This window comes from Salmo salar, chromosome ssa01, assembly GCF_905237065.1.
Source record: "Salmo salar chromosome ssa01, Ssal_v3.1, whole genome shotgun sequence".
Lineage (NCBI taxonomy): Eukaryota > Metazoa > Chordata > Actinopteri > Salmoniformes > Salmonidae > Salmo > Salmo salar.
In genome coordinates, this window is record NC_059442.1 from 102,891,226 (window position 1) to 102,912,344 (window position 21,119).

The 21,119-nt window shown below is 39.0% G+C and overlaps 1 protein-coding gene across 7 annotated transcripts in view; it reads right to left on the bottom strand.

Moving 5' to 3' along the window:
• The window catches only part of LOC106611248 (mitogen-activated protein kinase kinase kinase 4), an 82,149-nt gene that overhangs the window by 4,352 nt on the left and 56,678 nt on the right, over positions 1-21,119 (bottom strand). For 6 of the 7 annotated variants that reach the window (XM_045687015.1, XM_045687012.1, XM_045687010.1 and 3 more), the window contains exons 15-26: positions 13,202-13,414; positions 13,012-13,090; positions 12,658-12,751; positions 12,187-12,324; positions 9,213-9,313; positions 8,646-8,729; positions 8,224-8,415; positions 7,913-7,983; positions 7,594-7,710; positions 7,187-7,346; positions 6,761-6,880; positions 5,238-5,344 (exon numbers count right to left, since the gene is read on the bottom strand). In XM_045687015.1, coding sequence (XP_045542971.1) covers positions 5,238-5,344; positions 6,761-6,880; positions 7,187-7,346; positions 7,594-7,710; positions 7,913-7,983; positions 8,224-8,415; positions 8,646-8,729; positions 9,213-9,313; positions 12,187-12,324; positions 12,658-12,751; positions 13,012-13,090; positions 13,202-13,414 — 1,476 coding nt within the window. The remainder of the gene's footprint in view (positions 1-5,237; positions 5,345-6,760; positions 6,881-7,186; positions 7,347-7,593; positions 7,711-7,912; positions 7,984-8,223; positions 8,416-8,645; positions 8,730-9,212; positions 9,314-12,186; positions 12,325-12,657; positions 12,752-13,011; positions 13,091-13,201; positions 13,415-21,119) is intronic. The other variant, XM_045687016.1, reaches the window with a different exon arrangement.

Genomic DNA, 21,119 nt, shown 5'->3' on the forward strand with positions numbered 1-21,119 from the left:
ATAATAATGTAGTAGTAGTAGTAGTAATAATAATAATGTAGTAGTAGTAGTAATAATAATGTAGTAGTAGTAGTAATAATAATGTAGTAGTAGTAGTAATAATAATAATGTAGTAGTAGTAGTAGTAATAATAATAATGTAGTAGTAGTAGTAGTAATAATAATGTAGTAGTAGTAGTAATAATAATAATGTAGTAGTAGTAGTAGTAATAATAATAATGTAGTAGTAGTAGTAGTAATAATAATGTAGTAGTAGTAGTAGTAGTAATAATAATGTAGTAGTAGTAGTAATAATAATAATGTAGTAGTAGTAGTAATAGTAATAATAATGTAGTAGTAGTAGTAATAGTAATAATAATGTAGTAGTAGTAGTAGTAATAATAATAATAATGTAGTAGTAGTAGTAATAATAATAATGTAGTAGTAGTAGTAATAATAATAATGTAGTAGTAGTAGTAGTAATAATAATAATGTAGTAGTAGTAATAATAATGTAGTAGTAGTAATAATAATGTAGTAGTAGTAATAATAATGTAGTAGTAGTAATAATAATGTAGTAGTAGTAATAATAATGTAGTAGTAGTAATAATAATGTAGTAGTAGTAGTAATAATAATAATGTAGTAGTAGTAGTAATAATAATAATGTAGTAGTAGTAGTAATAATAATGTAGTAGTAGTAGTAATAATAATGTAGTAGTAGTAGTAGTAATAATAATGTAGTAGTAGTAGTAGTAATAATAATGTAGTAGTAGTAGTAATAATAATGTAGTAGTAGTAGTAGTAATAATAATGTAGTAGTAGTAGTAGTAATAATAATGTAGTAGTAGTAGTAGTAGTAATAATGTAGTAGTAGTAGTAGTAATAATAATGTAGTAGTAGTAGTAGTAGTAGTAATGTAGTAGTAGTAGTAGTAATAATAATGTAGTAGTAGTAGTAGTAATAATGTAGTAGTAGTAGTAGTAGTAATAATAAAGTAGTAGTAGTAGTAGTAATAATAAAGTAGTAGTAGTAGTAATAATAAAGTAGTAGTAGTAATTATAATAAAGTAGTAGTAGTAGTAGTAATAATAAAGTAGTAGTAGTAGTAGTAATAATAAAGTAGTAGTAGTAGTAGTAATAATAATGTAGTAGTAGTAGTAGTAGTAATAATAATGTAGTAGTAGTAGTAGTAGTAATAATAATGTAGTAGTAGTAGTAGTAGTAATAATAATGTAGTAGTAGTAGTAGTAATAATAATGTAGTAGTAGTAGTAGTAATAATGTAGTAGTAGTAGTAGTAGTAATAATGTAGTAGTAGTAGTAGTAGTAATAATGTAGTAGTAGTAGTAGTAGTAATAATGTAGTAGTAGTAGTAGTAATAATGTAGTAGTAGTAGTAGTAATAATGTAGTAGTAGTAGTAGTAATAATGTAGTAGTAGTAGTAGTAATAATGTAGTAGTAGTAGTAGTAATAATGTAGTAGTAGTAGTAGTAATAATGTAGTAGTAGTAGTAGTAGTAATAATGTAGTAGTAGTAGTAGTAATAATGTAGTAGTAGTAGTAGTAATAATGTAGTAGTAGTAGTAGTAGTAGTAATAATAATAAAGTAGTAGTAGTAATAATAAAGTAGTAGTAGTAATAATAAAGTAGTAGTAGTAGTAGTAATAATAAAGTAGTAGTAGTAGTAGTAATAATAAAGTAGTAGTAGTAATTATAATAAAGTAGTAGTAATAATTATAATAAAGTAGTAGTAATAATTATAATAAAGTAGTAGTAATAATTATAATAAAGTAGTAGTAATAATTATAAAGTAGTAGTAATAATTATAAAGTAGTAGTAATAATTATAAAGTAGTAGTAATAATTATAAAGTAGTAGTAGTAGTAGTAGTAATAATTATAAAGTAGTAGTAATAATTATAAAGTAGTAGTAATAATTATAAAGTAGTAGTAAAAATAATAAGTAGTAAATAGTAGTAATAATTAGTAATAAGTAGTAATAATTATAAAGTAGTAGTAATAATTATAAAGTAGTAGTAAAAATAATAAGTAGTAAATAGTAGTAATAATTAGTAATAAGTAGTAGTAGTAGTAGTAATAATTAAGTAGTAGTAATAGGTGGTAGTAGTAGTAGTAATAGGTGGTAGTAGTAGTAGTAGTAATAATTAAGTAGTAGTAGTAATAATTAAGTAGTAGTAGTAATAATTAAGTAGTAGTAGTAATAATTAAGTAGTAGTAGTAGTAGTAGTAGTAATTAGTAGTAGTAGTAATAATAGTAGTAGTAGTAGTAATTAGTAGTAGTAGTAATAAGTAGTAGTAGTAGTAATAATAGTAGTAGTAGTAATAAGTAGTAGTAGTAGTAATAAGTAGTAGTAATAATAAGTAGTAGTAGTAATAAGTAGTAGTAATAATAAGTAGTAGTAGTAACGTAGTAGTAATAACGTAGTAGTAATAATTAAGTAGTAGTAGTAGTAGTAATAATTAAGTAGTAGTAGTAGTAGTAGTAATAATTAAGTAGTAGTAGTAATAATTAAGTAGTAGTAGTAGTAGTAGTAGTAATAATTAAGTAGTAGTAGTAGTAATAATTAAGTAGTAGTAGTAGTAATAATTAAGTAGTAGTAGTAGTAATAGTAGTAGTAGTAATAGTAGTAGTAATAGTAGTAATAGTAGTAGTAATAGTAGTAATAGTAGTAGTAGTAATTAAGTAGTAGAATTAGTAGTAGTAGTAGTAGTAATAGTAGTAGTAGTAATAAGTAGTAGTAATAGTAGTAGTAGTAGTAATAAGTAGTAGTAGTAGTAATAACGTAGTAGTAGTAATAACGTAGTAGTAGTAGTAATAACGTAGTAGTAGTAGTAGTAATAACGTAGTAGTAGTAGTAGTAGTAGTAATAAGTAGTAGTAGTAGTAATAAGTAGTAGTAGTAGTAATTAAGTAGTAGTAGTAATTAAGTAGTAGTAATGAAGTAGTAGTAATGGTAGTAGTAGTGGTAGTAGTAGTAGTAATAGTGGTGAGTAATAGTAGTGGTAGTAATAAGTAGTGGTGAGTGAGTAATAGCGTAGTGGTAATGGCAGTAGTAGTAATGGCGTGGTAGTAGTAGCGTGAGTGTAGTAGCGTGGTAGTAATAGCGTAGTAGTAATAACGTAGTAGTAGTGGTAATAGCGTGGTGAGTAGTAATAACGTAGTAGTAGTAATAACGTAGTAGTAGTAATAACGTAGTAGTAGTAATAACGTAGTAGTAGTAATAACGTAGTAGTAGTAGTAATAACGTAGTAGTAATAACGTAGTAGTAATAACGTAGTAGTAATAACGTAGTAGTAGTAGTAATAACGTAGTAGTAATAATAGTAGTAGTAATAATAGTAGTAGTAATAATTAAGTAGTAGTAGTAGTAATAAGAAGTAGTAGTAATAAGAAGTAGTAATAAGTAGTAGTAGTAGTAATAAGAAGTAGTAGTAGTAATTGTAGTAGTAATAAGAAGTAGTAATAAGTAGTAGTAGTAGTAATAAGAAGTAGTAATAAGTAGTAGTAGTAGTAATAAGAAGTAGTAGTAATAAGTAGTAGTAGTAATAAGTAGTAGTAGTAATAAGTAGTAGTAGTAGTAGTAATAAGTAGTAGTAGTAATAAGTAGTAGTAGTAGTAGTAGTAGTAGTAGTAGTAGTAGTAGTAGTAGTAGTAGTAGTGGTGGTAGTAGTAGTAATAGGTGGTAGAAGTAGTAATAAGTAGTAGTAATAAGTAGTAGTAGTAGTAGTAGGTGGTAGTAGTAGTACTAATAGTAATAGTAGTAGTAATAAGAAGTAGTAGTAATAAGAAGTAGTAGTAATAAGAAGTAGTAGTAGTAGTAATGGTAGTAATAGGTAGTAGTGGTAGTAATAGGTAGTAGTGGTAGTAATAGGTAGTAGTGGTAGTAGTAGTAGTGGTAGTAGTAGTAGTAGTAGTAATAGGTGTAGTAATAGTAGTAATTATTAAATAGTAGTAATTATTAAATAGTAGTAATTATTAAATAGTAGTAATTATTAATTAGTAGTAATTATTAAGTAGTAATTATTAAGAAGTAGTAATTATTAAGTAGTAGTAATTATTAAAAGTAGTAATTATTAAGTAGTAGTAATTATTAAGTAGTAGTAATTATTAAGTAGTAATTATTAAGTAGTAGTAATTATTAAGTAGTAATTATTAAGTAGTAATTATTAAGTAGTAATTATTAAGTAGTAGTAGTAGTAGTGGTAATTATTAAGTAGTAGTAGTCGTAATTATTAAGTAGTAGTAGTAATTATTAAGTAGTAGTAGTAATTATTAAGTAGTAGTAATTATTAAGTAGTAGTAATTATTAAGTAGTAGTAATTATTAATTATTAAGTAGTAGTAGTAATTATTAAGTAGTAGTAGTAATTATTAAGTAGTAGTAGTAGTAATTATTAAGTAGTAGTAGTAGTAATTATTAAGTAGTAGTAGTAGTAATTATTAAGTAGTAGTAGTAGTAATTATTAAGTAGTAGTAGTAGTAATTATTAAGTAGTAGTAGTAGTAGTTGTAATTATTAAGTAGTAGTAGTCGTAATTATTAAGTAGTAGTAGTAATAAATAAGTAGTAGGTGGTGAGTAGTAGTAGTCAGGTGGTGAAAGTTGTTAATAGTAGTAGTAGTAGTAGTGGTGAATGAGTAGTAGTGAATAAGTTGGTAGTAGCGAATGCTAGTAGTCATAGGTGGTGAAAGTAGTGAAAAATAAGTGATAGTAGTAGTGAATAATAAGTAGTAGTGAATAGTAAGTAGCTAGTGTTAGGTGGTAGTGAATAGTAGTCATAGGTGGTGAAAGTAGTGAATAAAAACGAGTAGAAAATAAGTCGTAGGTGGTGAATAGTAGTAGTGAATAATAAGTAGTAGGTGGTGAAAGTTGTGAATAATAAGTAGCTAGTGTTAGGTGGTAGTAGTAGCGAATAATACTAGTAGAATAGTAGTAGTCGTAGGTGGTGAAAGTAGTGAATAATAATACTAGTAGAAAAGTCATAGGTGGTTAATAGTAGTAGTGAATAACAGTGGTAGTGAATAATAATTAGTAAAATAGTAGTGAATTGTAGTAGTGGTGAATAATTATAGTAGTGAATAATAGTAGTACTGAATAGTGGTAGTTTAGTAGTAGCTAGTGTGGTAATGGTAATGTTAGGTGGTGGTAGTAGTAGCAGCAGCAGTAGAAATGCTAGAACCAGATGAATTGTATGAACACCATTGTGGTTAAATGTCTGCTCAATCCTCCCCTTGAGCGAGCTCTTACCTTCCCAGTCACCATCTCGATGAGGACACATCCCAAACTCCAGATGTCAGCGGCTCGCCCGTGACCTTCGCCCTTTGCCCTCGTAATGACCTCAGGTGCCATATATGCTGATGAATAGTGTAGGGAAAGAGCAGGTTAACTCAACTGAATGAGCAATAATCTGAAACATCTCTATTCTTAGATCTTGATAAGTGTATGAATTGTGACAGCAGGGAGATTGATTAGATTTGTTTTATTCATTAGGATCCCCATTAGTCGATAGCTAGTCTTACTGGGGTCCGACCCATAACCGAAAAGACAACAACAATGCCAAAGGAGCACAGCGATGGTTAAAGTTTCACTATGATAATTAATTACCCAGGCTTTTGTAAACTCACATATCGCCTCATTAGTCCTTTTACCAGAAGAGAAGGGGTGACCAATAGGTGGTGATATTAAAAACTAAAGTCCTATTAGATTAGAATACAATTTTCCCCCCAGGAGGAAATTATTTTGGGGAATTGTTCAAAAATAAACCTACGTAGTTGTACACAGCAGACGTCCAGGTTCCATACTGGGCCTTCAAAGTATTCACACTCCTTGACTTTCTCCACATTTTGTGTTACAACTGGAATTTAAACCTGATTGTGTCACTGGCCTACACACAATACCCGATAATGTCCAAAAGTAAAATGCTGAAATGTCTTGAGTCAAGCCTAAGTAAGTTCAGGAGTGAAAATGTGCTTAACAAGTCACAAGTTACACAGACTCACTGTGAGCAATAGTGTTTAACATGATTTTTGATTGACTACCTCATCTCTGTACCCCACACATACAATTATCTGTAAGGTCGAGTAGTGAATTTCAAACACAAAGACCAGGGAGGTTTTCCAATGCCTTGCAAAGAAGGGCACCTATTTGTAGATGGGTAAAAATAAAAAAGAGCTGACATTGAATATCCCTTTGATCATGATTAATTACACTTTAGATGGTGTAGCAATACACCCAGTCACTACAAAGATACAGGTGTCGTTTCATCATGAATTTGTAAACTCGTCATTTTTCCCTAGAGGAAAACTTGGTTCAGTCTGCTTTCCACCAGGCACTGAAATGATTTCACCTTTCAGCAGGACAATAACCTGAAACACAAGGCCAAATCTACACTGGACAGTGAATGTTCTTGAGTGGCTGAGCTACAGTTTTGACTTAAATTAGCTTAAATCTAGGGCAAGACCTGAAAATGGTTGTCTAGAAATGATCAACAACTAATTTGACAGTGCTTGAAGAATTAGAAAAATAATAATTGGGCAAATGTTGCACTATCCAGCGACTCACAGCTGTAATCATTGCCAAATGTGCTTCTACAAAGTATTGACTCAGGGGTGTGAATACTTATGTAAATTAGTTAATTATCAATACATTTGCAAAAATGTCTAAAAACATGCTTTCATATTGTCATTATGGGGTACTGTGTGTAGATAGGTGAGGGGGAATGAATGCTTTCTAAAGGGAGCGTATAACAAGGATTAATGTGTCTCATTCACCTGCCGTTCCCATGGTGCTGTTAACCTCTCCAGGCATGGTCTGGGCATTGTTCAGCTTCACAGAACAGCCAAAGTCCCCCAGCTTGATCAGGCCTGACGACGTCAGGAAGATGTTGGCTCCTATGGTAGAGAGAGAGGAGGAACAGTGAGAGAGACACTGGGCTCAGAGAGACATCCATACAGTAAGAACAACTCCTGCTGTGTCAATGACACTGGAGCCACAGGAAGGGATGATAACTCAATCTGAGATTTATGATAGCTTTTCTTTATGGCATAAACCCCCAGCCAATGTCACTATAGCTAAAATGCATTAACTGATTCATAACACTGCTACAAGGTGCCTGCATAACCCTGACATTGAATTAAGAGACCAACAGTAGGCTAGAGAGAAAGAGACATCTCCCCCAGAGAGAGGTGCTAACTGACCCTTGATGTCTCGGTGCACGATGCCATGTTCGTGGAGCACGTTGATGGCCGTGGTGGTCTGTTTGCTGTACAGCCTGATGACGTGTTCCTGTAGGCCAAGCCTGGACACCTCCTCCAGGGTCCCCTCATCACAGTACTCCATGAAGATGTACATCTCCTCCTGGTGGGGAGAGGGAGGGACACAGACAGTTAATGCATACATCCAATCTGATGTTATAGCCCGTTCATACATAGTGTCATCACACACAGACTTTGAGTTTGACCTTTCAAACTTTCCCAAAGTTCCCTGGCTTTTCAGAGATTCCGGTTGGAGGATTCCCTCTTGATTAAGGGAACCTCCAACTAGAATATCTGAAAAGCCAGGGAAAGTTTCTAGAACTTTGGAACCCATACATGCATGCTCTTACCCGATGTAGCTCAACACCAAAGTAGCGGACCAGGTTGGGGTGTTTGATGCCCTCAAAGATCTTCAGCTCATCTGCTGTCTCCTTTATCGTCTTATGGTCGTTCGGCTGGAACCGGATCTGATTTGGAAAATAAACTTTTATTGGACAAACATTTTTTTTCAAAGGTATGGGAAAATAGTATGGGAACTGTTGATAGGAATGGCTGTTAACTGGCAGTGAATTAAAATGACCATAAACATCTTTTTCAATTCAGGGCAACATTCTGCTCCCGTGCTACATTGTTGTGGCTACAAAAGCCTATCAGGCCATGGCTACCTACCTCCTTCATAGCCATGAGTTCTCCAGTGTCCACGTTGATGCAGGTGTACACCTTGCCATACTGTCCCTCACCTGTAGCGGGAGACAGATGAAACACCATGGGCATGATAAATGAGACAACAATACTAAAGGACAAACTCCAGGGAAAATCTAAAATGGCAACCTATTCCCTTTACTGTGTACAACTGTTGGCCAGGGCCTCGTGGGCTCTGGAGGAAAGCCCTGTATATAGAGGATGGGGGGACACAAGTTCAGTCGAGGCTCTGACCAAAAGTAGTGCACTATAAAGGGAATAGGGTGTACAGTACATACCTATCTTGTTGCCCCTCTGCCACTTGAAGGTGACCTTGCGGAGGCCAACGTGCATGACGTTGTCGTAAGATTTGGGGGTGTCGCACACCTGGCCAATGATGTTCCTTTGCTTCATGACTGCGTAGCGTTTGTCCTCGAAGGAGCGTATGGAGCGACGTACAGCTTCCATGGGGCTCTGCCTGGCTGCCGTGTCTGAGGAGAAAGAGGTGTAGAGGACAGACTCTCAGGAATGAAGAGGAATAGAAAACAGACCCGGGTACTTTCTCAGTTGTGTAAAGGTGAGAAATGGAAAGGCATAGAACAGACGGACTCTACACACTACTCTGGAGCAGTTTAGAGATTAAGTGCCTTGCACAAGGGCACAACAGCCAGAGATGGCACCTAGGACTTGCAACCCCCATCTACCCCCTCGTTATTCTCACCTTTTGATTGGCTGATGAAGGTGCGGAGCTCCCAGCTTCTCCTAGCTGTGCTGCTGGGTTCTCCTCCCTTAGGATAGGAGGGTTCTAGAGAGAGAGAGAGAGAGAGAGAGAGAGAGAGAGAGAGAGGGCGAGAGAGAGAGAGAGGGCGAGAGAGAGAGAGAGGGCGGGCGAGAGAGAGAGAGAGGGCGAGAGAGAGAGAGAGGGCGAGAGAGAGAGAGCGAGAGAGAGAGAGAGAGAGAGGGCGAGAGAGAGGGCGAGAGGGAGGGCGAGAGGGAGGGCGAGAGGGAGGGCGAGAGGGAGGGCGAGAGGGAGGGCGAGAGGGAGGGCGAGAGAGGGCGAGAGGGAGGGCGAGAGAGGGCGAGAGAGGGCGAGAGAACACAGACAGGCAGTAAGATGGGAGCTATGTTAAGGTACAAAAACACAGGTCAAGTGACTACTCCTACTTTCCATTTTATTTCATTCTTGTTCAAAGCCAAAAGACGGAATTATGCAGAATGCACAGTTCCATTAAGACAATATCATAAACATCTCAACAGGATAATGCAAACAATTAGAAGTGTCTAATACCTTCCTTGTTCTCAGTGGGACTGGAGTGTCGGCTCAGAGACCTGAAATGCATCTCGGCCGCTACAGACCACAGCCTGTCGTTTTCCTGGAGGTTGGTCCCTCTGCACAGGGAGAGGCAGGTATCATACAATCAACTACAATCTACCCATGTTGTCAGCCATCAGAGGGGTATACTACAAAGCAGGACCAATGAGTTAGCCAGACAACTTTTATTTTGAAATAACTAGATTTTCTGGTTCACAAAAAAAAGCAAAAAACTTAGATAATGTGTTTGTTTGTATATTTAAAACAAATAAACATAATCAAAATATTTTGCCAAGTTAGCTGGCCAACTCATTGATCCTGCATTGTCCTGTACAGCTCAGAACCCAGACTAGCCCGGCTCGTGTTGCAGATCTGTTGCCAACTTCTATGGCTATTGTGATGCCATAACAATGACCGTAGAACACAGCACAAACATATCTGGGACCTGTGGTCAACCAATATCAGTCAAGAGGCTTGTGATTATCGAGATGGAACATAAATACGTGATAGAATAACTCTCAACCCTACCCCACACCCGTAGAAATATATAGATTCTAGATCTATGCCCATCCCACCAAAGTTCAAAGGTCAAACAGAGAGCTCAGCTAGAGCACATGCTTTCATTTTAAAAGGACAGAAACCAAACAAGCCAAAGATCAAGAAGAGCGCCCCATCAGATGCTTAGAATAAAAGCAAGGCCACACTATTAATATGGATTAATAGCAGAGTAACTCTGGCATAGTATTTTCCCACAGCATGACGAGGTAACGTTGTGTTAACATCTCTCACGCCATGCACAACCACGTGTTGGAGAATGTGTGTTGTGGGACATTGGCCAGGTGGACAAAACGAAAGCATGGATTAAAGTCTCTCCATATCCATAGATGGCATTCAGGGTAAGGTAACACATTTGAGTGAACTATTCCTTTAAAAAGACAGTCCTTATAAAACTGTAGTTTTGATAGTGTTATAAAGTGGTCTTTTTAACCTGTTGGGTCTAGGGGGCAGCATTTGCACGTCTGGATAAAAAAAATGTACCCGATTTAATCTGGTTACTAATCCTACCCAGTAACTAGAATATGCATATACTTATTATATATGGATAGAAAACACTCTAAAGTTTCCAAAACTGTTTGAATGGTGTCTGTGAGTATAACAGAACTCATTTGGCAGGCAAAACCCTGAGACATTTTCTGACAGGAAGTGGATACCTGATGTGTTGTATTGACTTTAAACCTATCCCATTGAAAAACACAGGGGTTTAGGAATATTTTGGCACTTCCTATTGCTTCCACTAGATGTCACCAGCCTTTACAAAGTGTTTTGAGTCTTCTGGAGGGAGATCTGACCGAACAAGAGCCATGGAACGGTGATGTCCCATTAGACACCTGGCGCTACTTCATGTTGGGTACCCTCGTTCCAATACGTTATAAAAGAGTATGCATTCGTCCACCTTGAATATTATTCATGTTCTGGTTAAAAAGGCCCTAATGATTTATGCTATACAACGTTTGACATGTTTGAACGAACGGAAATATTTTTTTCCCCTCGTTCATGACGAGAAGTCCGGCTGGCTTACATCATGTGCTAACGAGACGGAGATTTTTGGACATAAATGATGAGCTTTTTTGAACAAAACTACATTCGTTATGGACCTGTGATACCTGGAAGTGACATCTGATGAAGAGAATCAAAGGTAATGGATTATTTACATAGTATTTTCGATTTTAGATCTCCCCAACATGACGCCTTTATCGCGTGTATTTTTCTGGGCGCAGTGCTCAGATTATTGCAAAGTGTGATTTCCCAGTAAGGTTATTTTTAAATCTGGCAAGTTGATTGCGTTCAAGAGATGTAAATCTATAATTCTTTAAATGACAATATAATATTTTAACAATGTTTTCTAATTTTAATTATTTAATTTCTGACGCTGACTTGACTGCCGGTTATTGGGGGGAAACGATTTCCTCAACATCAATGCCATAGTAAAAGCGCTGTTTTTGGATATAAAAATGAACTTGATAGAACTAAAAATGCATGCATTGTCTAACATAATGTCCTAGGAGTGTCATCTGATGGAGATTGTAAAAGGTTAGTGCATCATTTTAGCTGGTTTTATGGTTTTGGTGACCCTGTCTTTGACTTGACAAAACATTACACACAACTCTTGTAAATGTACTGTCCTAACATACTCTAAATTTATGCTTTCGCCGTAAAACCTTTTTGAAATCGTAAAACGTGGTTAGATTAAGGAGATGTTTATCTTTCAAATGGTGTAACATAGTTGTATTTTTGAAAAATTTGAATTTTGACATTTATTTGGATTCAAATTTGCCGCTCTTGAAATGCACCTGCTGTTGATGGAGTGCACCACGGGTGGCACGCTAGCGTCCCACCTAGCCCCAAGAGGTTAAAATGCACATTTCTGTTAGCGGCAACACATACAAAACGGTTAGAGCACTGGTCCACTAACCGAAAGATCGCTGGTTCGAATACCCGAGCTGACAAGCTGAAAAATCTGTCTATGCCCTTGAGCAAGGCACCTAACCCTAATTTTCACCGTACTACTATGGCTGACCTTGTAAAACACATTTCACTGCACGTGACAATACACACACACACACACACACACACACACATATATATATCTGGATAAGCATGCAGAACATGCTACTCTCTGGGTCCACTCCAAACTGTGAGATAGTATGGCAGGGTAAACCACCGGGGGCATGTCAACCCGACTTCTCTGTCAACTCACCTGGTCAAATAAGGGGAAATAAATATAGATATGAAACCTGAACCACTAGTTGACAAGTTCAGATGGGAGGGGTGGGATATCAGCCTGTGGCTGGGCTGTGGCTGGGCTGTGGCTGGGCTGTGGCGCTCTGGGTTGACAGTACAACCCTAGTAGTACTTGGTAGGTACTGGAACTGGGGGGGTGGGGGGCTACCTGACGTCATTTGGGGTGGATCCAGGTGCTTTGGTCGGACCGTGTTCCCCGGGGGCGGGGCCCTGAGGGGCAGGGACTGTGCGGGGGCCTGTAGGTAGACACAGCTGAGTCCGTAGGTCGCAAGGGAGACTCCTAGAGCTGGTGACAAAAACACACTGAGGAACTCTGGAGAGTGCCTTGGAGATGAGGTGTGTGCATGTGTCCCAAGCACCCAAACAGTAACATCCTTTCAAAGGTGTCACCAGTTACACATAAGAACATACACCCACACTCCGTGTTAACTCATACAGAGTCAGAAAAGCATTAATACAAGTTCAACCACCCAATTTAAAACCCATCAATTACTGCACAAGACCAGAGAACAGGAGGAATATGAGAACATGCAGGAAAACACACATTATAAAAACACAGTATTATAACAGGCCGCAAATGGTTCTTAGTGTCTCATTGTAAGCATGACCTTTGACCTACCTGAAGCCCTCTGCATTGGGGATGAACAGCTGGGGGTTGGGGGGGTCACTATGGCAACGAGGGACCTTGACCGGTCGAGGACTGTTCCTGGAGGCTGAGTGGAGAAGAGAGGAAGGGCCATCCTGAACAAGGCCAAGATATACGACTCCAGCCCTCCTATTTCTACACACTAGTTTCTGGCCCCTTAGTGCAAACAAGATGTTTTTTTAATCCAATGAGTGCATACATGTTCATCATGCGCATGTGATCCCTGAGGGACTTGAACCCATAACCTTGGCATTGCTGCTAGCACCATGGTCTTGCCAACTGAGCCACACAGGCCCACATATTTGTGCAGGTGAGGTGGGGTCTTACCTATGTACAGGCCACTGACTGGGCTGTGAGGCTTCCCGATCACATGACCAATGCACTCGTTCATCAGAGCTTGCAAATTCTGCAGAGGGAAGGATTTATGTAATTACAATACCATTCTGCAAAATACCCAATCAATTAATCAATAATGTAGTCATTTAATAAATCAGTCAAAGAAGTAGTATGTTTTTACTAGGAAGTCGTCCTCCGGTAAAGCAGAGATGAAGGCAGGTTCGATGGCTTGGAGGAAATCAAAGCCTTGAGTGGCCCAGCGGGGTCTGGTACCCCGGCCACTTTCACACTTAGTGAGGACATAGTTCATCCACTTCCTGGCGAAAGAGATGTAGCGCTCCCCGATCCGCTGACGGAACTCCCCCGACATCAGACGCACCACCTCCTTGTGGTACTAGGGAGAACAAAAAGGTACATTTGAAGGTGCTCTTCACTGGAACAGTAGAACCCCTACATCACAAACAGAACCACAGCACTCATCCTTGTGCTGCTACTGTGAGGAACTTAACACTGCCTTCACACAGGCAGCCTCAGATCAGCTCGTTTGCCAATAATTGGGCAACATATCAGAATTGGTCTGTAAACGCAGCCAATAGGAGGGTCAGTTGTACTCTGGTTTAGGGGTCAGACAGGTTAGACAAAAACACGAGGACCAAGCCAATCTTGCTATTATTCAAATGTCTTTATTTCTGTGGCATGTTCAATAGAACCTATTGTAAAAAACGATGCCGTGTTTCCGTGTCAGCCTTGCTCAGAAAGAGAACAATTGTCCAACCAGACCCAAATAGATACATTGACAATTACCTTCCGTTAACAGCTCATCAATGTAACATTACTAACATACCTCCAATTACCTCCAGCTTACATCTCATCACTGTACTAACACAACCCTCCAAGGCAATGAGCAGAACATTTTAAATGAGTTATAACACTGTGTTGAAAGACAGCTTTACACTCATTCCCATACACAGTTTACCTTCCACACTAGGGGTACTGAGGAAATACTCAGGAAGTTTCTAAAGACTCTGACCTAAAGTAACCCACCCTCGTGTTGCCGCTAGCAGTCCCTGGCTGCATCATAACTAAAATGGCCAGTTAGCCCACTGCTACCCTCCACCACCCGAAGGCAAAGTTGTATCCCTGTAGTACTGAGGTAGTGTTCCAACTATAACACTGATCATTAGCCCTGCCCTGAGTACTGAGGCAGTGTTCCAACTATAACACTGATCATTAGCCCTGCCCTGAGTACTGGGGTAGTGTTCCAACTGTAACACTGATCATTAGCCCTGCCCTGAGTACTGAGGCAGTGTTCCAACTATAACACTGATCATTAGCCCTGCCCTGTAGTACTGAGGCAGTGTTCCAACTATAACACTGATCATTAGCCCTGCCCTGTAGTACTGAGGCAGTGTTCCAACTGTAACACTGATCATTAGCCCTGCCCTGAGTACTGAGGCAGTGTTCCAACTGTAACACTGATCATTAGCCCTGCCCTGAGTACTGAGGCAGTGTTCCAACTGTAACACTGATCATTAGCCCTGCCCTGTAGTACTGAGGTAGTGTTCCAACTATAAGACTGATCATTAGCCCTGCCCTGAGTACTGAGGCAGTGTTCCAACTATAACACTGATCATTAGCCCTGCCCTGAGTACTGGGGTAGTGTTCCAACTATAACACTGACCATTAGCCCTGCCCTGAGTACTGAGGCAGTGTTCCACTATAACACTGATAATTAGCCCTGCCCTGTAGTACTGGGGCAGTGTTCCAACTATAACACTGACCATTAGCCCTGCCCTGAGTACTGAGGCAGTGTTCCAACTATAACACTGATCATTAGCCCTGCCCTGAGTACTGAGGCAGTGTTCCAACTATAACACTGATCATTAGCCCTGCCCTGTAGTACTGAGGTAGTGTTCCAACTATAACACTGATCATTAGCCCTGCCCTGAGTACTGAGGCAGTGTTCCAACTATAACACTGATCATTAGCCCTGCCCTGAGTACTGGGGTAGTGTTCCAACTATAACACTGACCATTAGCCCTGCCCTGAGTACTGAGGCAGTGTTCCACTATAACACTGATCATTAGCCCTGCCCTGTAGTACTGGGGCAGTGTTCCAACTATAACACTGACCATTAGCCCTGCCCTGAGTACTGAGGCAGTGTTCCAACTATAACACTGATCATTAGCCCTGCCCTGTAGTACTGGGGTAGTGTTCCAACTATAACACTGACCATTAGCCCACCCTGTCCCCCACACCATGCAGCCAAACGACCCCTGACTCCAGCAGTGACCCTTGGCCTCTAACCTCAAAAGCAAAGTTTAGCCAGAGCACCCTCTGTACTAGTTAGCATCCTTATCATCAGTGTTGTGTTCAAGATCACCTAAAGCGAGCGATTCAAGACCAAGACCGGAGCGAGTCCAAGTCAAGACCGGATTGTGGAATGGGGGGGAGGGGTGTGATACGGAGTCAAGACCGGGAGGAGGACAACTTTCTTTCTCTCTCTCTCTCGGAGGAGGACCTGAGCCCTAGGACCATGCCTCAGGACTACCTGGCTTGATGACTCCTTGCTGTCCCCAGTTTACCTGGCCGTGCTGCTGCTCCAGTTCCAACTGTTCTGCCTGCAGCTATGGAACCCTGACCTGTTCACCGGACGTGCTACCTGTCCCAGACCTGTTGTCCCAGACCTGCTAGGACCCTGACCTATTCACCGGACGTGCTACCTGTCCCAGACCTGCTGTTTTCAACTCTCTAGAGACAGCAGGAGCGGTAGAGATACTCTCAAAGATCGGCTATGAAAAAGCCAACTGACACTTACTCTTGTGTTGCTGACTTGTTGCACCCTCGACAACTACTATGATTATTATTATTTGACAATGCTGGTCATTTATGACCATTTGAACATCTAGGCCATGTGCTGTTATAATCGCCACCCGGGACAGCCAGAAGAGGACTGGCCACCCCTCATAGCCTGGTTCCTCTAGGTTTCTTCCTAGGTTTTGGCCTTTCTAGGGAGTTTTTCCTAGCCACCGTGCTTCTACACCTGCATTGCTTGCTGTTTGGGGTTTTAGGCTGGGTTTCTGTACAGCACTTTGAGATATCAGCTGATGTAAGAAGGGCTATATAAATACATTTGATTTGATTTGACAAGGGGTCCGAGACCAGAAAAATGCAAGTCCATTCCATTTGAATTAATGGGTGGGATCGTTTTTTCAAAAACATACAGAAACTTCTGGCCAACAGGTCACTGCGCAATAGCGAGCAGTAGTTTTCGCGTCGTCTAGTTTGCAGCGGCTGCAGCAGTGTTATCAAAGAGGACGTTGTTGCTACTTTGTTAGCTTCTCCCTTTTCAAGAATAACTTTCAACAAGAAGTTATGTTTCAAATTATCATCATCATCATCATCATCAGGTGAGTGGAACAATGTTTTTTAATTGCAGCGCACTTGCTGCAGCCATCTCTTTCAAAATAACATACAATTCTTTCAGAAAGTATTCATACCCCTCAACTTATTCCACTTTGTGTTACAGCCTGAATTTATTTTTTCTCTCAACCATCTACAAACAATACCATGTAATGAGAACGTGAAAGCATGTTTTTAGAATTTTTCCAAATGTATTGAAAATGAAATACAGAAATATCCAATTTACATAAGCATTCACAGTCCTAAGTCAATACTTTGTAGATGCATCTATTGCAGTGATTACAGCAATGAGTCTTTCTGGGTAATTTTCTAAGAGCTTTCCACACCTGAATTGTGCAACATTTGCCATTATTCTTAAAATATTATGATCATTGCTAGACAAACATTTTCAGGTCTTGCCATATATTTCAAGCCAATTTAACTCAGCCACCCAGGAACATTCACTAGTCTCTTGGTAAGCAACTCCAGTGTAGATTAAGCAACTCCAGTGTAGATTTAGCCTTGTGTTTCAGGTTATTGTCCTGCTGAAAGGTGAATTCATTTCCCAGTGTCTAGTGGAAACAGACAACCAGGTTTCCTCTAGGATATTGCAGTGCTTAGCTCCATTCTGTTTCTTTTTTATCCTGAAAAACTCACCATTCCTTAAAGATTACAAGCATACTCATAACATGAAGCAGCCACCACTATAGAATGGCGCCGGAGGAGATGGCTTCAGTTTTACGGGCTTCTAACCAATTGTGCTATTTTGTGTGTTTTTTCTATTTTGTACATATGGAAAAGAGCTTCTGGATATCAGAACAGCGATTACTCCCCTAGAACTGGACAAAGATTTGATTTGATTATGCTAGAAATTATGGAGAGTTGTATTCAGTGATGTGGAGGATTTGCCCCAAAGATGGAGGTCGGCCGATTAATCGGAATGGCCGATTAATTAGGGCCGATTTCAAGTTTTCATAACAAGCGGAAATCGGTATTTTTGTATGCCGATTTATTTATTTTTGACCTTTATTTAACTAGGCAAGTCAGTTAAGAACACATTCTTATTTTCAATGACAGCCTAGGAACGGTGGGTGGGTAAACGGTGTCCTTTAACACAATATTTTTTTGTCCTATAGAGTCGACAGTAAAATAATTTATTTTATTGCCGACTCCTATAGAGAGGGCAATAAAATAATTTGTTTCTAAAGTATCGGTAAAATCTTGTTCAGGGGCAGAACGACAGATTTTTACCTTGTCAGCTCAGGGATTCAATCTTGCAACCTTACGGTTAACTAGTCCAACGCTCTAACCACCTGCTTTACATTGCACTACACAAGGAGCCTGCCTGTTACGCGAATGCAGTAAGAAGCCAAGGTAAGTTTCTAGCTAGCGTTAAACTTATCTTATAAAAAACAATCAATCATAATCACTAGTTAACTACACATGGTTGATGATATTACTAGTTTATCTAGCCTGTCCTGTGTTGCATATAATCGCTTAGATACACGTTGCTCCAGCCATAAACATCAATGCCTTTCTTAAAAATCAATACACAAGTATATATTTTTAAACCTGCATATTTAGTTAATAATGCCTGCTAACATGAATTTCTTTTAACTAGGGAAAATGTGTCACTTCTCTTGCAAACAGAGTCAGGGTATATGCAGCAGTTTGGGCCACCTGGCTCGTTGCGAACTGTGAAGACTATTTCTTCCTAACAAAGACAGCCGACTCGCCAAACGGGGGATGATTTAACAAAAGCGCATTTGCGAAAAAAGCCCAATCGTTGCACGACTGTACCTAACCATAAACATCAATGCCTTTCTTAAAATCAATACACAGAAGTATATATTTTTAAACCTGCATATTTAGCTAAAAGAAATCCAGGTTAGCAGGCAATATTAACCAGGTGAAATTGTGTCATTTTGCATTCATTGCACAGTCAGGGTATATGCAACAGTTTGGGCCGCCTGGCTCGTTGCAAACTAATTTGCCAGAATTTTACGTAATTATGACATAACATTGAACGTTGTGCAATGTAACAGGAATATTTAGACTTCGGGATGCCACCCGTTAGATAAAATACGGAACGGTTCCGTATTTCACAGAAAGAAAAAAAAAAACGTTTTGTTTTCGAGATGATAGTTTCGACCATATTAAATGACCTAAGGCTCGTATATCTGTGTGTTATAACAGTGGGGGGAAAAGTATTTGATCCCCTGCTGATTTTGTACGTTTTCCCACTGATGAAGAAAGGATCAGTCTATAATTTTAATGGTAGGTTTATTTGAACAGTGAGAGACAGAATAACAACAAAAAAATCCAGAAAAACGCATGTCAAAAATGTTATAAATTGATTTGCATTTTAATGAGGGAAATAAGTATTTGACCCCCTCTCAATCAGAAAGATTTCTGGCTCCCAGGTGTCTTTTATACAGGTAACGAGCTGAGATTAGGAGCACACTCTTAAAGGGAGTGCTCCTAACCACAGCTTGTTACCTGTAAAAAAGACGTCCACAGAAGCAATCAATCATATTCCAAACTATCCACCATGGCCAAGACCAAAGAGCTCTCCAAGGATGTCAGGGACAAGATTGTAGACCTACACAAGGCTGGAATGGGCTACAAGACCGTCGCCAAGCAGCTTGGTGAGAAGGTGACAACATTTGCTGCACTTATTCGCAAATAGAAGAAACACAAAAGAACTGTCAATCTCCCTCGGCCTGGGGCTCCATGCAAGATCTCACCTCGTGGAGTTGCAATGATCATGAGAACGGTGAGGAATCAGCCCAGAACTACACGGGAGGATCTTGTCAAGGATCTCAAGGCAGCTGGGACCATTGTCAGCAAGAAAACAATTGGTAACACACTACGCCGTGAAGGACTGAAATCCTGCAGCGCTCGCAAGGTTCCCCTGCTCAAGAATACATATACATGTCCGTCTGAAGTTTGCCAATGAACATCTGATTCAGAGGACAACTGGTGAAAGTGTTGTGGTTGGATGAGACCAAAATGGAGCTCTTTGGCATCAACTCAACTCGCCGTGTTTGGAGGAGGAGGAGGAATGCTGCCTATAACCCCAAGAAAACCATCCCCAACGTCAAACATGGAGGTGGAAACATTATGCTTTGGGGGTGTTTTTCAGCTAAGGGGACAGGACAACGTCACCGCATCATTTGACGGGGCCATGTACTGTCAAATCTTGTGTGAGAACCTCCTTCCCTCAGCCAGGGCATTGAAAATGGGTCGTGGATGGGTATTCCAGCATGACAATGACCCAAAATACACGGCCAAGGCAACAAAGGAGTGGCTCAAGAAGAAGCACATTAAGGTCCTGGAGTGGCCTAGCCAGTCTCCAGACCTTAATCCCATAGAAAATCTGTGGAGGGAGCTGAAGGTTCGAGTTACCAAACGTCAGCCTCGAAACCTTAACGAATAGGGGAAGATCTGCAAAGAGGAGTGGGACAAAATCCCTCCTGAGATGTGTGCAAACCTGGTGGCCAACTACAAGAAACGTCTGACCTCTGTGATTGCCAACAAGGGTTTTGCCACCAAGTACTAAGTCATGTTTTGCAGAGGGGTCAAATACTTATTTCCCTCATTAAAATGGAAATCATTTTATAACATTTTTGACATGCGTTTTTCTGGATTTTTTTGTTGTTATTCTGTCTCTCACTGTTCATATAAACCTACCATTAAAATTATAGACTGATCATTTCTTTGTAAGTGGGCAAACATACAAAATCAGCAGGGGATCAAATACTTTTCCCCCCCACTGTATGTTATAATTAAGTCTATGATTTGATAGAGCAGTCTGACTGAGCGGTGGTAGGCACCAGCAGGCTCGTAAGCGTTCATTCAAACAGCACTTTCGTGTGTTTGCCAGCAGCCCTTCGCAATGCATTGCGCTGTTTATGACTTCAAGCCTATCAACTCCCAAGATCAGGCTGGTGTAACCGATGTGAAATAGCTAGCTAGTTAGCCGGGTGCGCGCTAATAGCGTTTCAAACGTCACTCGTTCTGAGACTTGGAGTAGTTTTTCCCCCTTGCTCTGCATGGGTAACGCTGCTTCGAGGGTGGCTGTTGTCGATGTGTTCCTGGTTCGAGCCCAGGTAGGAGCGAGGAGAGGGACGGAAGCTATACTGTTACACTGGCAATACTAAAGTGCATATAAGAACATCCAATAGTCAAAGGTATATGAAATACAAATTGTATAGAGAGAAATAGTCCTATAATAACTACAACCTAAAACTTCTTACCTGGGAATATTGAAGACTCATGTTAAAAGGAACCACCAGCTTTCATATGTTCTCATGTTCTGAGCAAGGAACTTAAACGTTAGCTTTTTTACATGGCACATATTGCACTTTTACTTCTTCTCCAACACTTTGTGTTTCATTATTTATTTGAGGCTAAATTGATTTTATTGATGTATTACTAAGTTAAAATAAGTGTTCATTCAGTATTGTTGTAATTGTCATTATTACAAATAAATAAATAAAAATATTACAAAAAATAAAAATTCTAAAAAATAATAATTTAAAAAAATAAATAATAATAAATAAAAAATATATATATAAATTTAAAAAAAAATTTAAACGGCCGATTAATCAGTATCGGCTTTTTTGGTCCTCCAATAATCGGTATCGGCGTTGAAAAATCATTATCGGTCGACCTCTAAATGATAACACTATGTA